The 24100-nt window shown below is 43.0% G+C and overlaps 1 protein-coding gene across 1 annotated transcript in view; it reads left to right on the forward strand.

The window, feature by feature from the left end:
- The window catches only part of TEKT3 (tektin 3), a 39605-nt gene extending 15751 nt beyond the window's left edge, over nt 1–23854 (forward strand). The window contains exons 4-8 of the mRNA XM_024565169.3: nt 3049–3119; nt 6665–6808; nt 11652–11874; nt 15383–15537; nt 23516–23854. Coding sequence (XP_024420937.1) covers nt 3049–3119; nt 6665–6808; nt 11652–11874; nt 15383–15537; nt 23516–23732 — 810 coding nt within the window. The 3' untranslated portion in view covers nt 23733–23854. The remainder of the gene's footprint in view (nt 1–3048; nt 3120–6664; nt 6809–11651; nt 11875–15382; nt 15538–23515) is intronic.
- The last annotated feature ends 246 nt before the right edge of the window (nt 23855–24100 follow it).

The raw sequence follows: 24100 nt of genomic DNA on the forward strand, positions 1-24100 counted from the left end.
AGAAATTAGAACCCTCACACATTGCTGGTGGGAATGTGAAATGACATAGCTGCTTTGGAAAATGGTTAAACAGAGTTACTGCATGATTCAGTAATTCCACTCCTTTGTATATACCCAAGAGAAAAGAAAGTATATGGCCTCAAAAACTTGTACGTGAGTGTTCATACCAGCATTATTTATAACAGCTATTTAGAAATAACCCAAATGCCCATCAACTATTGAATGATAAATGAAATGTGGTCTTTCCATACAATAGAATGCTATTCAGCCATTAAAAGGAATGAAGTAGTGCTACATTGTACTACACAAATGATCCTTGAATAAATTATGCTAAGGGAAGGAAGCCTGTCACAAAGGACCATGTATTGTATAACTCCTTTTATAGGAAACATCCAGATCAGGTAAATCTATAAAGATTGAACGTAGGTTAGTGGTTGCCCAGGAGAAGGAGGCTTGGGGGATTGGAAACTGGGGTAACAGCTGAGGGGTATGTTGTTTCCTAGGTGAGTAAAGATGTTTTAAAATTGGTTCTTGTGATGGTTACACAACTCTGTGAATGTACTCAAAACCATCACACTGTACAGTAAAACACATGAATTCTGTTGTATGTGAACAATATCTCAATAAAACTATATTTTTAAAAAACCAACAAAAACCACTGGTTTGGAGGTAAATATTTTCTAGGTCAGTAGCAGACTCTGCTTTACCTCAAAATAACTGAGCCTGCAATTGGAGTGATGGTTCATCAACTGAGGGGACCCTTAGCCATCACCAAGTGGTTCAGGTAGGGAATGTATCCTGTAGCCTACCCAAGGTAGTGATATTGGCATATCTTTTATTTTTACCAAATGGGTGTCAATTTTTAAAATAACTGAATAACTGTAAAAAAGAAATAGCTTTAAAAGCCTGCTTTTTAAAACTGTGGGTGGAATGAAATATTTTCTCATGAATTCTGTTGACTGTTACAACCAGTGTTATTCTTAGCAGAATGGCCTCTCGGGGAATTGATCAGGGTACTATAACAATGGGACTCCCAGACCAAGGTAACTTCTTGGACTTTGAAGCCAAATGAACCTTTGGGTGAAAATTAAAAAATAAATTAACATTGGGGACAATCTCAAAGGTCTTCAGTTTTTTGCATTTAGACCTTTCTGCCCTCAACCATCTGATATTCACCATATGACATTATTTAAATTCAGATAATAAAATTATTGTTGAAGTATTTTTTATCACAAGAATTTCATTAAATGTATTTTTTTCACAAAAGTCCTAGGAATGCCCCCTATGTGCATTGTATACACATGGTATAAAAGCTCACTAGGATTTAGGGTTTTTAAATGGTCTTTTTTAAGTATTACTTCATGTATCTTTTGCCAACACATCAGTGAAATAGCTACACACACACACACACAAGTCATGAAGATGAAGACTGAACAACACTAAAAATGCAGACTGATGCACAACCTACTATGAGACGTGTGAATAATCTTTGCTACCTGTAAAGAGAGGGGAAATCTTGATAACGTATGTTGGGAATTTAGCTTTTCATTACTTCATTAAGTTAGAGTGTCAAAGCATCAGCCAGTAATCACTGAAATAACTCTAGGTATATTCAGTATTTTTATGTTAAAAATTAGATGATAAAAGATAAGACCATAAAGTTGATTAATAATTAGTATTGGAATGAAGGACTTTATAATCAAGTTAACAAAAGCAGAAACCAAAAGGGGCTGTTTAATTATTTGATAGTTTAGCTTCATAGAAATCATAAATGTCTACATATCAAACACACCATGCAGGAAATGTAAAGGCAAGGGCTAAACTGTAAAAAGTAATAAAACATATATATAACATATATGACACATGTAATAGGAAAGGATTGACTTTTAAATATAAGAACACGTAAGTTAATTTAAAAAACAGCAGAAAAATTGGACAAGCATATGAACAGGTGGTTCACAAAAGGAGAAAGTCAAATGAGGAACAAATACTTATAATATTAACCCATAAATTCTAGCAAGTGTGCTTTTGGGAGTCCTGTCACACTGGCAGAGATTGAGAGGAGTCACAATGGCTACTTGGTGTGCAAGGCAAGGAAATGCACACTCATTTATTGTTGTAAATGGTACAACTTGTCTGAAGGGCAGTTTGGCTGCAGTTGTCAAAACCTTGAAAAAAGGCAGACCCTTCGGCGATATCTAAATATTTGTTGAAGTTATTCATCACAGCATTGTTTAGTGTCATGGGAAAATGTTCAAGTTTAAAATTAAAAAGCAAATCACATAACTGTGTACAGTATGGTCACTTTCCATTTGAAAGAGTGGTAACAATTTTGTGCACTTTTTAAATGTCTTCTTGGTACTATTTTGAATTCCTAGATCTTCTAATGTGGACATAATTTTCAGAGGAAGGTAAATGTTTATTTTAAAAACTCTGGTACAACACATGTTATATGTAGTGTGTTCATCATGGCAACATCAAAACACCATATGTGGCCAACTGGAGCAGCAGGGTGAGTGAAGGTGTTTGTACCAGTCTGGGAGCTGGGCTGCAGGGCTCAGGCAGGACAGAGGACTAGGGGAAGACAGCCTCAGTTCGGCCTGGAGAGCTGGGTGTGTTGGAGGTTACATGAACTGCCAGAGAGAAGCCCGGATTTGGTTGCCCCCTTTCCCTCCCTGATTTACTTTGTCATGGAAGAATAGTTAATACTCAGTCTTGCACATCACCAGAATTTTGTTTGTTTGTTTGTTTGTTTGTTTAGAACCTGACATAAAATGTTTTAAAAAACACTAAAATTTCACCCCAGCCCCAACTTGTTCCATAATATAATTTCCCTATAGTCCTATAAAGAATGAATCTCAACCTGCTATTTAGATTGCAGTATTTTGGGGGCATATATGTAGAAAAGTTGATGTGAAGTTGTTTATTTGTTTTCCTTCACAGTCTTCCCAGAAAGTTTTCCTTCATCGATGTTTTGTTACATTGTTGACTTTGAATGCCATGCTCAATAATGAAAACATTAATGTGTTTTTTTTTTCAATCAAGTAGGAAGTTGATATTATTCTGTGTTGTCAACAAAGGATGAAGCTACATTTGGATAAGGCCATCGCCCAGCTTGCGTAAGCGCTTTACCTCTCTGTACAATGTAAACTCTACATGAAACTCTGCTTGCATGCCTGCCTCCCACTTAGATTCTTCTCAGCTTCTTATATAAGAGTGTTTTACATATGGACACATGAACACACACATACATATACACACATGTTTATTTGGAGGTTAGATGAGTACTGAGTGCTTGCTTTAGGTTTTTACTTAAAAACATAATCTGAGATGCCATGGGAAGGATTTCTGCCCTAACTTAGAGGATGGCTAAGGTTTCTTTTAACTCAAAAAGCTTTTATTTCTTCAATAAGAGATTGACTTGTGTATGTCCAGCCCAAGAGTTGGAAGAGTAAGAAATTGGGCTTCACTTTTATGTTTGTTTTCCTCATCTCCTTACGGACTCAGCCTTCCCTGACTTCCCAGCACATCCTGGTCAATGCACATTCCTGCTCTGCTCACACCATCTCCACATTCACTACATCTATTGCATCATAATTGCTCACCCACCTTATTCTCTGAAAGAATACACATTCCTCCTTTCTCAGCACTAGTAGATCCAGGGGACTGGAGAGGGGGAATAATAATCCAAGCGAGGTCTCGAGTAGTGATAATAGCTGTCAACTAGGAGAGGTGTGACTGGGGCTGCTGCCTAACATGAATAGAAGGTTAATGCTCATTTGGTTATGGCCACGGGAAGAAGTCGTGTTGGTGTAACACAAAGGAAACAATGATTCTGCTTATACTAAGGTTAGCAAGGATTATGTGTAATATACCCAAAGTAATAAGCATTTTAAAGATGTTGGAACTTCTTCTTTAGTTTGCCCCCCCTGCCCATCAAGATTGATGCTATATCAGTGGGTGAGGTTCAGATGCCTGAGATATCTCTTGAACTCTGATTCAAAAGACTCTTTAATTCAGAAATTGGTGACAATAGGTAAAAGATTAAGAGAGGATGACTCACTGATCATGGTATGTTTAACTGTAATTTACTTAAGCTATAAATACAGGGCAGTATAGTTCCAATATTAATATCTGGTTTCTGCTCCCTGGGAATTTCAGAAACGCAGTTTAGTGTCATTCAAAGAATTGTTTCTGTTCTGTTTTCTTCTGGTCCAGTTCCTGACCCCACCTTCTTTCATAATCTAAGACCTGCTGCCCATCTCTGTGTCCTTTGCTCTTCTTGGTCCAGATGGCTTGACCCTAGAACAGTCACATTTTCCTCTCAGTCCCCATTGCACATGGTCTCAGGGCTGGCCCTAGTGCAGGCCTTTGCAGACAGTCCTGTTCCTGCGTGTGCTCTTGTTTGGACTCTCTGGTGGTGAGACTTTAAAGAGCTTGGCTTTCCTTTAGTATGCCGTGGGCAAAATGCCCACCTCATTTCCTGGGGTGGCTTCCTCAGGATGTGCGGGGGCCTGAAGCGCTAATGCGGTCACTGGGCTTGGTCCAGCCAAGGTCATGGCAGGAGGGTTTTTCAACTCCATTTGTCTTGGAAGGAGCAGTGAAGCACTTAGTTTGGATCTTAGCTGAAAATGGAATCTCCTTAGGCATTAACATGGCAGCCAAGATGTTCCCATCTTGGGCTATAAAGTAGGTTGGTGGGGTGCTGCCGCCTCCAGGACTTCCTTAGGAGATTCTGAGGGTGGGTCAGAGGGGCCAGGAAAGGAAACCTATGGGGCATCTTGGTCCCAGACAACAAATGAGAAAAGCCTCCTAATCCTTGAGTCTCAACCAATACCTTGAAGTAAGAGGCAGAAAGAGGTGTAGCAAGGGGAAGAAGCATTGTTACCATTCATCCTTAGCACATGTATACTGTTTTAGAATTCACAAAATGCACATGACCTGTATGCTGCTACCCTCATTCCCACTTTACAAATAATAATATTAAAGAGATCTGCCAGGTCAAGTGACTTACCCAAGGGCACAGGCTCAGTTAAAGGGAAGGTGCAGCTAGACTTAGTCTATTTAGTTCAGTGCAGCCTTTATTGAGTGGCTCTTCCATGCTAAGACAATTTTTGGGTTCTGGGAATACAGAAAAGATTAAGATCATCCAGGTGTCTGCTTTTGCAAATACTATCTATGTGCTAATGACTCCCAAATTTTTATTACTAGCCTAGAACTTTCTCCCAAATTCCAACAATCTGCTTGGTACCTCTACTTGGATATTTAATGGACACTCAAGCTCAGTATGTCAGCTGAACTTCTGTCCTGTCCTCCAGCCAACTCACCCACAGCCTAGCCCACCTTAGTTGAGAGAATTCTGCTATTCCAATTAACTGAGCTTCAGCTTTTTTTTTTTTTTTTCTCATGGATGTCCATTCTGCCAGGAGATTCTTTTGGGTCCATCTTTAAAACATATCCAGGATCTGAGCACTTCTCATCTCCTTTACTGCCACCTCTTGGTCCAAGCCCCCACCATCTCTTACCTGCATAACTGCACCTGTCTGCTCACGGGCCTCCCTGCTCCCTGTAGTCTGTTTTAACCCAGCACCAGAATGATGCTCTGAATTGTGAGTCAGTCACCTCTCACTTCACCAGAAGGAAAACCTGATGCCTCTCAATGTCCATCAAGGCTCTGCGTGATCCCGTTCTCCCCCAGCAAGCCTTTGCTCCAATATGGCCTCCCCAAGGAGTCCCACTCAACTGTCCTATTTGAAATCATCACTCACACTCCTGGTCCCCTTTTCCTGCTTTGTCTTTTGCCATGTCTTGCAAACTAACCACATGATTTGCTTATTCTTTATGAGCATTGCTTGTGTCCTCACAGTAAGATGCACACTCCTTCAGGAAAGAGATGTTCACTTTGTCACTTTCCAGGCTTCTAGAACAGTGTCTGGCATGCAGTAGGCACTCAATTATTATTTGTTGAATGAACTCCTCCATGAGTGAAGATATGGCTCACCTGTCCCCGATACCCATGCCTCAGGCCTGTCTCTTTGGTAGGGAGCTGCCAGGTCTCTTTCCTGCTTGGCAGGGCAGGAAACCTTATGTATGTCAGAGCTCAAATGGAGTGACCTGGTGCCCATCTATTCCCGACTTTTTTCAAGCATTCCGAATCCTGTTCTGGATGCTAATCTTGACCCTTGGTTTCTATCTCCTAGACAACTTCTCAGACCTTGCATGACCACAAACTGAGGCCACCTATGGACAGAGAAAGGGCGAGCTATACATGCCTCATAACTTCTTGTCCAAGAATGGAGGACAAAAGGGTTAGGATGTAGAAGTTGGAAAGGAAGATGGAAAGGGAGGCACAGATGTGGACAGATTATGTTAAACTAGTGTCCTCTCTAGAACAATCGGTGTTTTAGGAAGGGGAGCTGCTGTCCTGTTTACCTACATCTCTTCTCACCACCATGTGGAAAGGGCATTATGGGCAGGGCTCTCATCACTCACATGTGTGCACATCTCTGGGGCAGGCTCCTTTCAGTGGAAAAGTTGGACATTGTGTGAAGGAGGAGAGTCCGGGGAGTGGTAATGGGTTGGTCCCACACAGAAGGGCAATTACTCTTCTCTTATGAACTTGTTGCCTACATTTGGAGCTCCATTTCCTCCCTCTGTGCTACAGAGCGAACAGAGCAGCGCAGCACGAGCTGGAGAAGGACCTGGGTGATAAACAGAGGGCTTACCGGATTGATGACAAATGCCACCATCTACGAAACACATCGGATGGCATCAGCTACTTTTGTGGAGTGGAGAGGGTTGATGCGACGTAAGTCAGGTTCACACCACTTGTATGATTGTGATGTTACTTAACTTGTTCTCCCTTCTTTCAACATGATGCAGCTTACAGGTTAAAACAGAAGACATGGGTAGATGTGGAAAGGTAACAGACACACCGCTTTGAACTAGTCTTAGTAAGCTTGCATGTTCCACAGTCAGGCCTTTACACTTGCATCCTGCATTCTTTTGGAAAAGAATGCCTGTTATTCACATTTCTACCTATGAAAATAGCAGCTGCTTGATGTAGAAAACCTAGAAAATGAAGACAAGCATAAAGAAAAGTGTTGCCTATGTCTGATGCCCTGGACTCAGTGGTGTACTTACTGGTTTTATTACCACTGATGGTCAAACCTGCCCCATCAGGGGTGTTTTTGCCAGGTGCTTGCATGCAATCTTGGGTTCATGGTCTTTTATAGTCACTCCTTTTTAAATAATCAACTTGATTGAGGGGAATTTCACCCACACTAAATACATTCAATAAGAGTGTGCATTTTGATACATCTAGGCAAATTTCTATGCCTATGGAACTGTGACCACAGTTAAGATAAAGAATATTTTTACCTCCCCAAAACCTCCCTCGTGCTCTTTCCCAGACTCATGCTCCCTTCCCCTTGTAATGTGAACCTCAAATGGATTCTCTCCCCTGGAGCTGGTCACCCCTTAAGCAGCCCCCTCTCTTAGCGCTCCTGTAGTCGAGCAGCAGATAGACTAGTGTTGACTTTTAGATTCTGCAGGTGTGAATCAGGTGCAGATGCTACATGTCATAAGGGGTCCCCATGCAATCAATGCCTCTCAGCTGGCTTGAGGTGAGCAGGAAGTATCTTCCTCTTCTCCTTTTAGGTACAAGTTAGACTGGGATGGAACCAAACCATGCACTTTGACCACTTAGCCCTCCATAAAGGGCCTCCTCTATTTCCACCATGAATTCTTAGCCAGCTCTTATAGAATGACAGGGTATGGACTCTGTAGGTGTTATTTTGGGTCATCAGAGCCTGAGCTAAAACCTCTAGCCAACAGTAAGAGGCTTGTTTAATATCCTATTGCACCAGCAAGTAAAGAAATGTCACCCATAAGCCTACCACTCAGAGACACCAATGTTAACAATTAACTATTAGTCCTTCAAGTACCTTTCCACACATGTAGATATTGATTTATGTGTTTAAATAATGGTATTTCACACATGCTATTTGCATAGTATTTCTGATCTTTCACTTCATGATATATCCAAAATATTGTGGAAATATTCTTCTGTGACATCAGTTTGCATGTTATATGGATTCCTTTTTAAAATGTACCATGACTTATTCAATTTTACTTTTGGGCATTTAGGCTGTTTCCAGTGTTTCAGGGATTGGCATAAATATTTCTGAGAATGACTATCCTCACATATACATCTTTGAGATCCTCATTTCCTTAGAGCAAATCTCTGTAGTGTTTGCTTCATCAGCATACACATTAACATTGGAATGGCTGACAGTTAGCACAGCCCCCATGTGAGGATGATGCGGAAATTCGTGAAGCGTTCCTTTGGTATTTTTAGTGCTGAGGATATCATGCACAACAGAATGACTATAGTTGATACTGTATTGTGTATCTGAAAGTTGCTAAGAGAGTAGATCTTAAAACTGCCATCACAAGGAAAAAATTTGTGATTATGTGTGGTGATGGATGTTAACTAGACTCATTTTGGTAATCACTCTGAAGTATACACATTCAAGGTGAGACCTCCCAAAACCCAGAATTTATTTATAAAAAGTTGTGTATTCATTCTTACATGTTTAAACTTCAGTCACCATCAAAGTATTCTCCATTTGAGGTGGTACACCTATCAAGATGTTTTTTCCACTGCTCAAAACAGTTTTTGAACTCATCGATTTTGATGCCTTTTAGTGCTTCTGCCGTTTTTTGTTTCATCTCTTCCACATTGGCAAAACGTTTCCCTTTGAGGACTTTTTTCATCAAGGTAAACAAAAAGAAGTAGCTCAGGGTGAGATCAGGTGAATAAGGAGGGTGGGGCATGGGGGTCACACCGTTTTTGGTCAAAAACTGCTGATAATTCAGCATGGTGTGGGCAGGTGCACTCGTAAATCACCCATCAAGAAATGGACAGACTTCCGGCCAAGATGGAGGCATATGTAGACATACTGACTTCTCACACAACCAGAAGAAGGAAAACAACAAATTTAAAAACAAAAAACAACCAGAACTGACAGAAAATTGAACTGTATGGAAGTCTGATAACCAAGGAGTTAAAGGAGAAACATTCATCCAGACTGGTAGGAGGGGTGGAGACAGGCAGCTGGGTGGAGAAGACTCACAGCAAGGTGGTGGCTGGCAGAGCAGGCAGTCCCACATTTGCAGGAGGAACAACTGGGGAGTGAGACAGATGGCACAACCCAGGGTTCCAGCACAGGGAAATAAAGCCTTAAAACCTGAGTGAAAGAATGTGTGGGAGTTGAGGTGATGGGAGAAACTCCCAGTGTCACGAAAGAGTTCACTGGAGAGACACACAGGGTCCTAGAATGTACACAAACCCACTCACCTGGGATTCAGCACCAGAAGGGACCAATTTGCTTGTGGGTAATGCTGGGAGTGATGGAAAGCTGGCAGAGAGCTGAACGAGTGGCATTGTTCCCTCTCTGACCTCTTCCCTCACATACAGTGCTACAACACAGCAACATGGATTGCCCTGCCCTGGTGAATACCTAAGACTCTGCCCCTTACTACATAACAGGCACACTGAGACAAAAGAAATGTCCCAAATGAGAGAACAGATCAAAGCTCTGTAAAAAAAAATACAATTATGTGATGAAGAGATAGCCCATCTACAATGCACAGTTCAAAACACTGGTAATCAGGATGCTCATAGAATTTGTTGAATATAGTCACAAATTAGATGAAAAAATGAAGGCTATGAAAAGTGAAATAAAGGAAAATGTACAGAGAACCAACAGTGATGGGAAGGAAACCAGGACTCAAATCAATGGTTTGGACCAGAAGGAAGAAATAAACAGGCAACCAGAAAAGAATGAAGAAACAAGAATTCAAAAATATGAGGAGAGGCTTAGGAACCTCCAGGACAACTATAAATGCTCCAACATCCAAATCATAGGGGTGCCAGAAGAAGAGGAAGAGCAAGAAATTGAAAACTTATTTGAACAAATAATGAAGGAGAACTTCCCTAATCCGGCAAAGGAAATAGACTTCCAGAAGTCCAGGAAGCTCAGAGAATCCCAAACAAGTTGGACCCAAGGAGGAACACACCAAGGCACATCATAATTACATTACCCAAGATTAAACAGAAGGAGAGAATCTTAAAAGCAGCAAGAAAAAGGGAGACAGTTACCTCCAAAGGAGTTCCCATAAGACTGTCAGCTGATTTCTCAAAAGAAACCTTGCAGGCAAGAAGGGACTAGTAAGAAGTATTCCAAGTCATGAAAGGCAAGGATCTACATCAAGGATGACTCTATCCAGCAAAGCTATCATTTAGAATAGAAGGGCAGATAAAATGCTTCCCAAATAAGGTCAAGTTAGAGGAGTTCATCATCACTAAGCCCTTATTATATGAAATGTTAAAGGGACTTAGCTAAGAAAAAGAAGATAAAAAATATGAAAGGTAAAGTGGCAACGAACTCACAACTATCAACAACCAAACCTAAAAACAAAAACAAAAACTAAGCAAACACTAAAGCAGAAACAGAATCACAGAAATGGAGATCACATGGAAGGTTATCAGCAGGACGGGTGGAGGGGGAGAAAAGGGGAAAGGTAGAGGTTTTCTACCTCTTAAATGGTAGGTAGAAAATAGACAGGTGGAGGTTGGAATAGCATAGGAAATGTAGAAGTCACAGAACTTATATGTATGACCCATGGACATGAACTAAAGCGGCGGGGGGGGGAGATGTGGGTGGGATGGGGTGTGCATGGTGGAAGGGAATAAAGAGGGAAAAATGGGACAACTGTAATAGCATAATCAATAACATCTATTAAATAAATAAATAAGAATTAAAACAAGAAAGAAGAAATGGACAAACATGTTGAAAGAGTCTTCAAAAAAATTACTGAAGCCAAACGCAGCCTCTCACAATGATGCCAGCTGGTACACTGATACAGATGGGTTCCTAGAACACTCAGCTAGCGGGGGAAGCCTGTACTACTAGCGGCCTGCCCCCCAGAAGATAACTCCGGGGTTTGTTTTAGGTCCTATGTTGTACATCAAATTAATATACTGTATACTTAAAACCAATACAATGTTATGTATCAATTATCTCTCAAAAATATTTCTAGAAGTGGCATTTCTGGGTTACACACATTTGAAAGGATCTTGGTGTATGCTGACCTTTTACCCCCCAACATGGTCAGACCAATTCAGCATTCCTACCTGCTAGATATGAGAGAATCTTTCTCTAGACATGCTCACCAGCAAATCATTATTCTCTTCATTCTTTGCTTTTATAATAAAACGGTCATTAGTGGTTGTTGTTTTCATTACTTCTTTGATTATTCCTACAGTGGAATATTTTTATAGGTTTATTAATTTGGTGTGACACATTTATAATGAACTTTCACACTCTTACCCTTCATCAATCATCTTCCCCCTCAAGTTGGCAGAGGAGTTAGTTTATGCTTTGGGTTTACAGAAAATTGATTAACAGTGAAATAAGGAGCAATGAAGAAAAATTTAAAATAAGCTTTGCTCTGATGTTTACGCTTTGTGGAACAAAACCAAGACCAGTGATTCGGTTCTCTTGAACAAGATGAATGATTGCTTACAGACCGTTTAGGCCAGTTCATCATTGTCACCATTGTGTGGTTCTGCTTCCTTTTTCCAGGGTCTCAGTGCCTGAGTCCTGGGCCAAATTTACAGATGACAACATTCTTCGATCTCAAAGTGAACGAGCAGCCTCAGCCAAACTAAGAGATGACATTCAAAACCTCTTGGTTGTGACTGCCAATGAGATGTGGAATCAGTTCAACAAAGTAAACGTGGCTTTCACTAATCGCATTGCTGAGACTGCAGATGCTAAAAATAAGATTCAGATTCACTTAGCAAAGGTAAGTCAGGCCCCAGGGTACCCTTAGCTGACCTGGAAGGATAGGGCAGGAGCTCTGGGACCACAGATCTGTTACCACTCCTGGAGAGATGCCAGAAGGCACTTGGCCTCCTGGCCATACACACTAAGAGAAATTAACAACAGTACAAAGTGCACCATTTATTTTAGCAAGGTAGCCAGGTGTCAAATTGAAATTGGAATCTATTGGTTTTGGGAACACAAAGGATGCACTATGTAATACAGCTTCCTAGTATTTTTAACAGAAACAAAAATATTATTAAAATGTAACTAGGAAGTACATTTATTATTAGAATACATGGTAGGAATGTTTGCTGTTAAATTATTTCAGGCGCTTTTTTTGCCCTAGAAGAGAAAACCAAATACTGGAAACTATTAGGTAACTCAAAGTGTTTCTGATATTGAACTTTTTAAGTGCTCTAAGTATAAGAGTTTTACAATGACAATAAAATGAAGGATTCAATCAGAATTAATGTTTCAAGATAATCAAGGAGCTTTTCTTCTACTTAGTATCAGTCTAGGAGCTCTTATTATTTCTGTAGGTTATGCTGCATCTGTGTATCACTCCTTTTTCAAAGAACCTTACAAGACATTCATGTCACTCAAAGATGATATTACCCAAAAGAGGACACTGTGTTTCCTCAGGATGCAGCAATTTACCTTTCCTCGCACAGCACCTTCTTTGGGCAGCACATGTTCATCGAGTCTGACAGTGTGGTACTTCCTGTGAAGGGCAGCACAAAGCATAACATATATTGGGTTGGCCAAAAAGTTCATTTAGTGTTTTCAGTACAATGGCTCTAGTAGCACTTAATTGTCTTTAATCTCATTCAAAACAATTTTGTTAGACTGTATTGTGACAACTGTCATATCAGCATGCATTTTTTAAAAACTTATCAAAATTAGTGAATTTTTGTGCAGCCATTTTAGTATTGAAGATGGAAGAAAATATGCAACATGTTTGGCATATTATGCTTTATTATTTAAAGAAAGGTAAAAGTACAACTGAAATGCAGAAAAAAAAAAGATGTGTGCAATGTATGGAGAAGGTGCTGTGACTGATCGAATCTGTCAAAAGTGGTTTGCAAAGTTTCTTGGTACTATTGACATTTTGGCCAAATAATCCTTTGCTGTGGGGCTGTCTTATGCGTTGGAAGATGTTTAGAAGCACCCCTGCCTCTGACCACTAGAAGCCAATAGCTGAAGATAGCAACATACTTAAAATATCCAAATCAATAAAGCTATTGGTAAAAATGAAAAATGTGTCTTATTTTACTGAAAAAAACTAAATGGACTTTTTGGCCAACTGAATAGTTTTTGTTCCCAGGAAGCTTATATTTGTAGAGAAAAAAAACTCATACATATGAAAGATCATCAATAATTCATAACAATAGGAAAATTGCAAATTGTGGTTGCCAAATAGCAAATACAGGAAGTGTTCTGGGGATTTGGAAGAGGAAGTGAACATTACAGGTGAACAACATCTCAAACAGAGTGTTAGAGGGAGCTAATCAGGGGTTGAGTTCAGGTCTGTGAAGAGACCCATTTGGCTGGCATAGTATTGTGTGTTCTGGGAGAGAAGCTTGGACAGTAGGTTGGAGCCAGACTGTAGGGGATAGTTATGGAAAGGTATCCTTTGGGCAGTGAAAATTCATTTACAGGCCTTTTAGAAGACTGACGTGGTGGAGTCACTTTGTTCCACAGAATTTTGTTTACTCCTGCATTTGTTTGCTAGCGCTGCCAAACAAAACTTCTACACTGAGGGGCTTAAACCTCAGGAACACGTTGTCTTGCAGTCTGGAGGCTAGAAGTTCGAGATCAAGGTGTTGGTAGGGGTTGTTTCTTCTGGCCTCTCTCTTGACTTTGGAGACTGTCATCTTTTCCCTGTCCTCCCTCTGCATGTGTCTTTGTCCTACTCTCCTCTTCTTCTAAGGACACCAGTCACATTGGATTAGAACTTAGCCTAATAACCTCATTTTAACTTAGTTATATCTCCAAATACAGTCAAAGTCTGAGGTACTAAGGGTTAGGACTCAAAGATATGAATTTGGGGTGGGGTGGAGAAAAGGATAGAATTCAGCTTATAAAAGCTACAGTCAAGGTAGGTGCTTCGGGGACACACACACGAATGACACACTGACCCTGCCAGCTGGGATCTTAGAGTGAGATGAGACATGTATGTAGAAAATGATGACTTCCAAGGTGTAGAATGAACCCCTTAGAGTGACAGATAAAATGTTGCTTGTTTAGCAGAAGAAGCAGTTGTTTCCAATGGTGAGAGACAGGGAGCTCTGGAGCATGGCCTGGTGATAGGAACAGTGTAACGGTTGTTGAAAGCAGATAGTTGGAGGCAATCTGGAGCATGGGAGAGGGGGCAAAGCTTGTGTGACAGTTGTAAGAGATTCTGGCTTACACGAGTGCCAAATCTGTACCATTGTGAGATCTCTGCAGGGGGAGGGGATGGAGCAGAGGAGTGGTTTGGGGATAATACCCTGCACCGGAAGTGAGGAGCAATAGTTAGAAAGGCAAGTAATTAGGCCAGAGAAATTCAGCGAGGTGAGCAATTCAGAGAGGGGGGACATCAGAGAGGCCTCATCATCAGCTTTGAGAGCAGTCCCATGAGGAAAACTGGGGCCAGAGACCTACTACAAAGGCCACCGTGAGGTGCAGGGTGTGAGCGAGGCCACTGCTGAGCCTATTTGGCCATGAATGTGAGGAGAGAGCACCCACTGGAAGCACCAAGTGGGATTGGGTGAGCGAGTGGTGTAAAGACGTAAAGTTTTAAAGGAATTGGGTGACACTTGGGTGTGTCTCCAGGCCAAAGGAAGGGGGCAGGGGGAGAGGGCGAGTAATGGGGGGTAGAGAAATGGGAGTGCAGAGGTCAAGGTCACAGGAATAGGAAGGGTTTTCAGAGCATAGAGGAGGGGCTCACCTCCCAGAGGAGAAATCAGGGAGAGGCCTGGGTTCATGCAGTTTGGGGTAGCCTCTTAAAGAAAAACATAAAATCAGGACTGCATGTTGCCAGGGGTCCTCCTTCGCAAGTGAGAGTCCCTAAAGCTTGACCTGGATTTGCTTCAAGGCAAATCCTCCACAGACAGGAAACCCTCTCTGTGAGGTTAGTGAGGAGGGAGAGCAGAAGATAAGGGGTGAGTGCACTCCAACCTCAGGGCCTCACGTTTCCCAGAGACACACAGCCGTGTGCTGGTAAATATTTAACAACAGGTGATCTGGGGGGAAAGCTCTGAGGTTATAGCAAATCTGTCATGTAAATCCCTCCTAACCCAGCTGATTTTACCTGAATTGGGAGTTGGAAAGTGCATGCAGTCTGCTCTCTTGCAGGGTGGTGAGGCGGTGAGGCTCCCTGGGGTGGTATGGGGATGACGTGGGGATACTCGGTGAGTCCACCTCCCCACCGGAGAAAGCAGGAGGAAGGGAGCAGGTGGGAAGTGGAAGAGCACCAAAGCCTCAGGCATCTGCTTCTCTCCATGCAGACATTACAGGAAATTTTCCAGACTGAAATGACCATAGAAGCCATCAAGAAGGCCATCAGGGACAAGTCTGCCTTCCTGAAGGTAGCTCAGACCAGACTGGATGAGCGGACCAGGAGACCAAACCTAGAGCTCTGCAGGGACATGGCCCAGTTACGGTGAGGAGAGGCTCACCCTGGGCAGGAGGGGACAGTCCACCAGCCTGCCTGGCTCCGTGTTCTTCAGAAAAGAGCTTTCTGCCAACACACCGGTGATAAGGAAGTACATAGTAGTGCTCCCGTGTAGGGGCCTTCTTTATAAGTATTGATAATGGGGAGTTAGTGCCTAATGGGCTTGGAGTTTTTTTGGCTTGCGATGATAAACAGTTCTTGAGATGGATGATGGTGGTGGATATACAACATTGCAAATGTACCTAATGCCACTGAAGTATACACTTAAAAATAATTGAGAAGGTAATTTTTGTTATGTATAGTCTGCCATAATTTTTTTTTAAAAGAAATGACATCAACATTACACAGAAACAAGTGATAAACATTAGACTCATTTGGGGAGCCAAGGTGGATTTTGGTTTCCTCTGCCCTTCCCTGGAGGCTTCTGGGAAAGGTGTTTCCAGAACACCTTTCTTATAAGCAGTGGAGTGTATTGGCCTGTTGTTTACTTCTCAGTGCCAGAAACTTGTCAGGAAAGACTTGCGTTATGGTTCCACTGACCCCTGTCTGTCTACTCTCATCCATTGCTCTCATTGGCCTCTTTTTATGGCAGTTAATATATCTGTCTTGTTATTAAAACCATCCTCATGCCCCCCTAAAGCCCTTAATGGCCTTTTAGGGTCACTTCAGTTTGTTCTGTTCTCAGCAGAAATTGAGAACAACTGGTCTTAATCAAGCACCTCTCCCGAATACACATGGCAGGAGGAGCTGACACCTGGTCTCTACTCAACACCACATGTATTTTATTATTACTTTCACTGTGAAGAGTCCTTTTAGGATGGGCTTCTGAGTAATTGGGCAAGGTTCCCCCACTTTCCCTCTCCCAATTCTGGGTTCCTTTCTCATTTCCCAGGGCCCACTCCTGCCTTTCCTCTTTGGTCTTCATCATGGCCATTACTGGGTCATTAGCGCTGCTCTGCAGAGGCAAGGCCACTGGAGGAACAGGGGCAGCCCTGGAAACCAGGCTTGGTTCTGGGGGGTGGGAGGCACTCATCTTGCTACCTGGCCATGTGATAGAATTCCCTCAGCATGCAGACTTTATCTGAGGGGGTGAAGTGAGTTTGAGCCCCACCAAAGAAACAAGTGGATTTCCTGAAGGGAAAGAAAGAGTGATCTTTGTGGGGCCAACAAGGATGAAAATAATAATAAAGATAGTAGCAGAGGTAATGATGACTGCTGCCACCACTTATTGAGCTCATTCTGTGCTGGCCACTGTCCTGAGCACCTCACCTCATTGTTTATCTTCATTTACAAATAAGGAAACTGAGGCAGGAGTGGCTTGAGTGACTTGGGCCACATGGCCCCTGGTGGTAAGGAGGAGAGCCACACCTGAGTCCCTGCCCAGCTCCCTGCTGAGTGCTCTCCCACCAACCTGACCCTTGGCTTCTGCTTCCCCAATCCTCACAATGTGGTGTTTTCACCATTCCCTATCACGTGTCTGTTCTCATCTGATCATGATGCCCATATGGGGTGAGTCCGCAAAGCACGTACTGTGTCTTCATCTCTCTCACAGAGGATGAAACTGAGGGTCACAGAGGAGATTGTTACTGCAAAACACACCACACATACAGCATGGGTGGTGTCTATGTCAGGCGCTAAGAAGCATGCTTCTCCCAGAGGAGCTATTGTCTTAGGCCATAGCCACATAGGAGTTTGGCCAGCTCTGTATTTCTCATGGTGAGTTCCACGGAACCCCTCCCACAGAGACCATCATTGAGGATAAGCTGCCCTCCACAGGGGCCCCCGGATGCCAGTCCAGAGGGTCTGTGTGCTTCAAAAGAGCCCAGTAGGGATGCACACTCCTTTGGCCAGTCAGGATTGGATCAACAATGGCTTTCTGCAAACAGGGTTAGAGGAAGCTGAACTGAAGTTTCATACACTGCCGAAAAATTTTCCAGAATCTTTACAAGTAGAGATAGGGGCTCAGGCTGCTGTAGACAAACCCATTGTTGCTCTGTAAAAGGGTTTGGAGTAGTGGTCTAATTTGACTTTGGAATTATCCAACAATGAGGCATTCACAGTGGCTTCTGCAAAGCTGAATGATTTTTACTCTTTTTTTTTTTTTTTCTCCCTCAGAGCTAAACACAAGTTGCTTTTCCTTTACTTCCCATTGACTTTGTAGTGTGTGTATTTCCTCTGCTCCTTCATTGACTTTAGGACAAAACCTACTTCTGTTTCTGTAAAGATTTCTTGTTAAAATAGTGTAGCCAAAAATATGGTCCCAGAGTAACAACAGCGGAATTTACGATTATTATTGGGGGAGGGGAGTATTTTTCCTCTTCAACTGATCATTCTGAAAGCAGCCCTTTGGCCGGCTAGATTAAGAAAAAATAAGTCCATAAACTCAAGGGAGGGAGGACTGAGAAAAATTGCTGTTTTTATTTCAAGATTTTATTTTCACTTAAAATTTTCTAAATGGGTTCTTTCAAAAGTAATTCTAAACATTCTTGGCATCTTTGGTGGCAGGCCAGACCAGGCTCTGCGTTACTTAAATGATCTTGATATATATTTTTTAAAACTATGGTAGCTTTATTTGTATTTGAATGCAAAATACAGTTCTGTATTTTTCAGTTCTGTAATTCCCCCAAAATGAGTGGTTTCAGCAGAACAGCTCTCTGTGATCTGCCAAGAACGAGAAAACCAAGAGAAGTGTGGCCTTGAAAGATGAGGGAAAAGTACTTGTAATGGTGAAAGTCAAGGGGAGTGCAGTAGCTACTAGCTGTGTCCTCACAGCAATGGGAAATGAGGATGTCAGCTGCCTGTGCTCTATGGATCTTGAATTCCTTTTTAAGGAAAACTGATATTTTAATCTGTATATTTTCAAAAGATCCCTCAGGTAAACCATCCACTAGACTATTATGTGGCTGCAAGGAGTGAAGACTCACATATCCTCCCACTCCTTTTCCTACCTGTGGGTTCAGGTTCCTTGTGAAGCCATGGAAGGGGCACAGGGAGTGGTGGTCGAGCAGGGTCAGGCCCAGTGTGACTGTCAACAGCCCTCGTTGTTGGTGCCATTGCCGGTCATGGGCAGCAGCCTCCCTGAAGATCTGTTTCTTTTCTAGTGGTATTTTATACCCTGGGATCATCAAAAAAGACTTATTTTGAATCCAATTTGATCTAAACGACAACAAAATATACTTTGTATGAGTTCTCAGACTTTGTGTTTACCAATGCCAGACCAAAAGAAACTTGGTGCCTAGGTTTGCCTTCCTTTCCCTTCCCCATGGAAAGTGAGAGAACAGGCACAGGTTCTAAGACAGAAGAAGGTGCTTCTGTGAGCTTGGGCAGTGGGGGGTGGTTGGGGGCTTTGCAGCATCCCTCCCTTTCTCAGGCTGCCAGCAGGTGGGTTGGAAGCTGAGCCTCCAGGATCGGACTGGCACAGTCTCTGTGGCTTGGGGTCTGGTTCTTGTTCTTGAAAAACCCTATGGACTTGGACCTCAGGGTAGCTCCCTACCTCCCACCATGACCTCCCTAACCTAGGACATTGAAGCTGGTCCTCATATAAGTGCATGGCACTCCTGTCCACTGCAGGAGGGGCTGCTGGATTCAGCCTCAGGCGAGGGTGCCTCAGGGTACTGGTGCTTTCCAGGAGATGATGACCCGCAGGGCAAATGTAGGAAACAGGCATGACAAGCACCCCGAGGGCTGTGGGAGGGCTGGTACTATTGGGACACATGACATTGTCTTGGGGCTGCTCCTTAGTCCCGGGTTGAGGGAGAAATGTCTGCTCCTCTTGGCTTGGAGGGTGGCATGAGTTAGCAGATGGCAGGCAGATGGGTGGTTGGTGAAGTGTTGGGCTGAGTGGGTGGGAAGGGTGAAGGCTCTGAGGTCAGGGACAGAGCAAGCATATTCTAGGAGGTACCTGCACACTCAGGCACAGGGCAAGTGGTGCATGGTAAGGCTCTTTGGGAGGCAGGAATAAGAGGACTTTATGACTGAGGGCTGGGGCTTTGACGATGAGCGTGGGGTCAAGTTGATCAGAGGGTTTGATTTCAGCATCAGTGAGGATGACGTTACCATTGCTGGAGATGGCACACATAGGTGGCCTGGGGTGTTGGTGGCCCACCTGCTTCATACCCAGGCGTGGGTCAGCCACACATCGGCATATCCAACAGAAAGGGTGTGCCCAGAAGGTGGGTGTGGCAGGGCCATCCTAGGGAGTCTGTAAACTGTTCAGCATTACACTGCTGTATTGTCCAAGTGCTATGTGATGTCTCCCAGCTGCTGTGCTGGTAGGTCGAGTCACTTCAGAAACCTCTCTAAAGGTCAAAGAGAGTTTAAGTCTCTCAAAATTATGTTTCTTTCTAGAAATATATTTATTGTTTTTTCCCTGCCATTAAGAGTAGTATCAGTTCATGATAGAAAAATCAGAAAATGAACTAAGAAATCAAAACCATCCTCAATGCTTCATGGCATTAAGGGGTAACAAATGTTAGCAAGTTGTACTTTCCTCCAGGCACATGAACAAAACTGTGATTTTTCTGCATATAGGATTTAATATCCTGACTCTTTCAACCAACATTATATTGTAAGTTTCTTTCCCCATGGCCAGTGCAAGTTTGTTTTAAAGTATCGCTTGCACAGTATTTCTTTTTTTTTTTTGATATATTTATTGATTATGCTATTACAGTTGTTCCATTTCCCCCCTTCACTATACTCCATCCTGCCCACCTCCTCCCTCCCACATTCCCCCCCTAGAGTTCATGTCCATGGGTCATACTTATAAGTTCTTTGGCTTCTACATTTCCTACACTATTCTTACCCTCCCCCTGTCTATTTTCCACCTATCATTTATGCTATTTATTCTCTGTACCTTTGCCCCCACTCTCCCCCTCCCAATCCCCTATTGATAACCCTCCATGTGATCTCTATTTCTGTGGTTCTGTTCCTGTTCTAGTTGTTTGCTTAGTTTGCTTTTGTTTTTGTTTTGGGTGTGGTTGTTAATAACTGTGAGTTTGCTGTCATTTTTACTCTTCATATTTTTTATCTTCTTTTTCTTAGATAAATCCCTTCAACATTTCCTATAATAAGGGCTTGGTGATGATGAACTCCTTGAACTTAACCTTATCTGGGAAGCACTTTATCTGCCCTTTCATTCTAAATGATAGCTTTGCTGGATACAGTAATCTTGGGTGTAGGTCCTTGCCTTTCATGACTTGGAATACTTCTTGCCAGTCCCTTCTTGCCTGTAAGGTCTCTTTTGAGAAATCAGCTGACAGTCTTATGGGAACCCCTTTGTAGGTAACTGTGTCCTTTTCTCTTGCTGCTTCTAAGATTCTCTCCTTCTCTTCAATCTTGGATAATGTAATTATGATGTGCCTTGGTGTGTTCCTCCTTGGGTCCAGCTTCTTTGGGACTCTCTGAGCTTCTTGGACTTCCTGGAAGTCTTTTTCCTTTGCCAGATTGGGGAAGTTCTTCTTCATTATTTGTTCAAATAAGTTTTCAATTTTTTGTTCTTCCTCTTCTCCTTCTGGCACCCCTATAATTTGGATGTTAGAACATTTAAAGATGTCCTGGAGGTTCCTAAACCTCTCCTCATTTTTTTGAATTCTTGTGTCTTCATTCTTTTCAGGTTGGATCTTTATTTCTTCCTTCTGGTCCACACCATTGATGTGAGTTCCAGTTTCCTTCCCATCACTATTGGTTCCCTGTACATTTTCCTTTGTTTCTCTTAGCATAGGCTTCATTTTTTCATCTGGTTTTCGACCAAATTCAACCAATTTTGTGAGCGTCTTGATAACCAGTGTTTTGAACTGTGCATCTGTTAGATTGACTATCTCCTTCCTCGCTTAGTTGTATTTTTTCTGGAGCTTTGAAGTGTTCTGTCATTTGGGCCATTTTTTTTTTCTTGGCACGTCTGTTACTTAAAGGGGCGGAACTTTAGGTGTTCCAGGGGGTGGGGGGGTGGGGGAGTGTTACACTGGTCGCTGGGCTGTGATGCTGTACGTGGGGGAGGGGCCAAGAGGGAGCAATGGCCGCTTGATCCACTCTCCACCGGATTTCAGTCACTCCCTCTGCTACCCACAATCAAATTGGGCCCCCCTGGTGCTGGTTCCCGAGTGGGTGGGCTTGTGCACACTCTAGGCCCCTGTGGGTCTCTCCAACGTCCTCTCCTGTGAGTCTGGGAGTCTCTCCTGCTGCTGCCCCAACCCCCACAGGTGTTTTCAATCAGAGGCTTTATTTCCCGGTGCTGGAGCCCGGGGTTGCGAGGTCTGCTTCGCTCCCCGCTGTTTGTCCTGGTTTATCTATGTGCGAATGTGGGGCCGCGGGGTGCTACCCGCCGCTCTGCGCCACTCTGAGTCTGGCCCTCTTGGTTTATCTGTGAGCGAATGTGGGGCCGCAGGGTCTGCTAGTGGTCAGACTGCCTGCCCCTTTTGTCCCACACTCCACCAGTCTCGGTCCCGCCATGGCCACGTGAGTCCTCTCTGCCCCGGTGCCCATTTCCGACCCTCCTACCGGTCTGGATGTATGTCTCTTTTTTATCTACTTGGTGTCGGACTTCCTTGCAGTTCGATTTTCTGTCAGTTCTGGTTGTGCGAGGTGGCACAGTGTGTCTACTTACGCCGCCATCTTGGTTCTCCCCTGCTTGCACAGTATTTCATCATCTGCCTATAGCATCCGTTATCGTTGGACATTAATGTTCTCTCTCCTGCCATATGCTTCTATTCACTACAAGATAACACTAGGAAGAAATTATTCCTTTTTAGTTTTATGTTAAACTTTTCACCTTGCTTGCTTTTTTTCCCTAAAAGTTTGTTTTTGTTTAATTTCACAAGATAGGAATACGTTCTGATTTTGAAATAAATTCAGATAGTACATATCTACATAGAATACAAAATGACAGTCCTTTTCCCACCCTCTCTACCCTTTCACGGCCCCAGCCCTGACAACGGCTGTCGATTGGGGCATCTCCTTAAGTAGGATTACAATTTGTCCTCAAGGAAAGGAGAGCAGGAAGGGTCTTGAGTAGAGGAATGGTTGCTTTGGTGCCATGTGAACACTCTGTGAGAGTCCATGGGGCCTGGCACTGTACTGGCCCCGTGGGCAGGATTGCCATGTTTTGCAAATTACAACACAGCACAGCCAGTTGAATTTGAATTTCAAATAAATAGTGAGTATTTTTTCAGTATATATATCCTACATAGGCCATGCAATATTGAAACTAAAATTACTTATGCTAAGGAAAAATACTGACACATAGAAATTCTGACACATGTTACAGCATGGACGAACCTTGAAGACATTGTGCTGAGTAAAATAAGTCAGTCACAAAAAGCCAAATACTGCCCGATGGCACGTATATGAGACCCCAAGAGTGGTCGGACCCATAGAGACAGAGAGTAGAAAGGTGGGTGTCAGGGCCTGGGGGGGGATTGGGAGCTAGCATTCAATGGGGACATCACTTTGTGAGATGGAGAGGGTTCTGAGAGTGGATGGTGGTGATGGTTGCACTGTGTGAATGCAGGTAATGCCACTTGACACTTAAAAGTGGTTCAGATGGTAAATTTTTTGCTATGTGTATTTTACCAGAATTTAAAAAATACTAAAAAATTACACATTTATCTGAAATTCGAATTTAACTGGGCCTCCTGTTTATTACCTGGCACCCTTACCCACTGGGGATTGCAAATGGAAATGAGATGGTCGTACTGAGAGGCATCCAGTTTGCTGAGTCCAGCCTGCTGGGTTTCTGCTTCTGCCCTTCACTCACAGGAAGCTTGGGGGGTGGAGGGTGAGGTAGGAAACAGGACTAGTTCTTCAGTCTGGCCACAGAGGCTCCTTATGTCCTTCCTAGCTTCTGGGATATGCGGCTCATAAACACAAGTGGGCCAGGTACCCCCAAGGAGGCGTGCCCTTAATTCAGTTAGTAACCATTGTTGGGAATGTGACCCCTACTAACCTGATTGGTGTCTCTTCGGTCCCACAGTCTTGTTAACGAGGTGTATGAGGTGGATGACACTATCCAGACCCTGCAGCAGCGTCTAAAGGAGGCTGAGGACACCCTGCAGTCCCTGGTTCACACCAAAGCCACCCTGGAGCACGACCTGGCTGTCAAAGCCAACTCTCTGTATATCGACCAGGAAAAATGCATGGGAATGCGCAAGAGCTTCCCCAACACCCTCCGGCTGGTGGGCTTCTGTTAGGGACCCTGCCAGGAGCATGCCCTTTCTCCCCAGAAAAGGTGGAAACAGAGCCCTGCCGCAGCATTTAGGCTGAGTACTGATATATCCACTTATTAAAAGATTATATCGATCAAAACATACCAGCCTCCTGTCTTGGAAAATCTTTGGTTTGCATCCAGACCTTAATTTTCTACTATTTACTAGGCTTCTGGGCTAAGAGCAGGATGTAATGAAATATAATAAATTTCATAGTGTAGGTAAAAATACTTATTTGTATTATCCTTTTTATTCTTGGTGTAACATGAATGGGCTAGGGAGGAGAGATGTACTTTCTCTGGGGTGGTAGGAGCAGGAATCACAAATGGAAGACTTGGATATATGCCTCAAAG

Source organism: Desmodus rotundus, chromosome 9, assembly GCF_022682495.2.
Source record: "Desmodus rotundus isolate HL8 chromosome 9, HLdesRot8A.1, whole genome shotgun sequence".
NCBI lineage: Eukaryota > Metazoa > Chordata > Mammalia > Chiroptera > Phyllostomidae > Desmodus > Desmodus rotundus.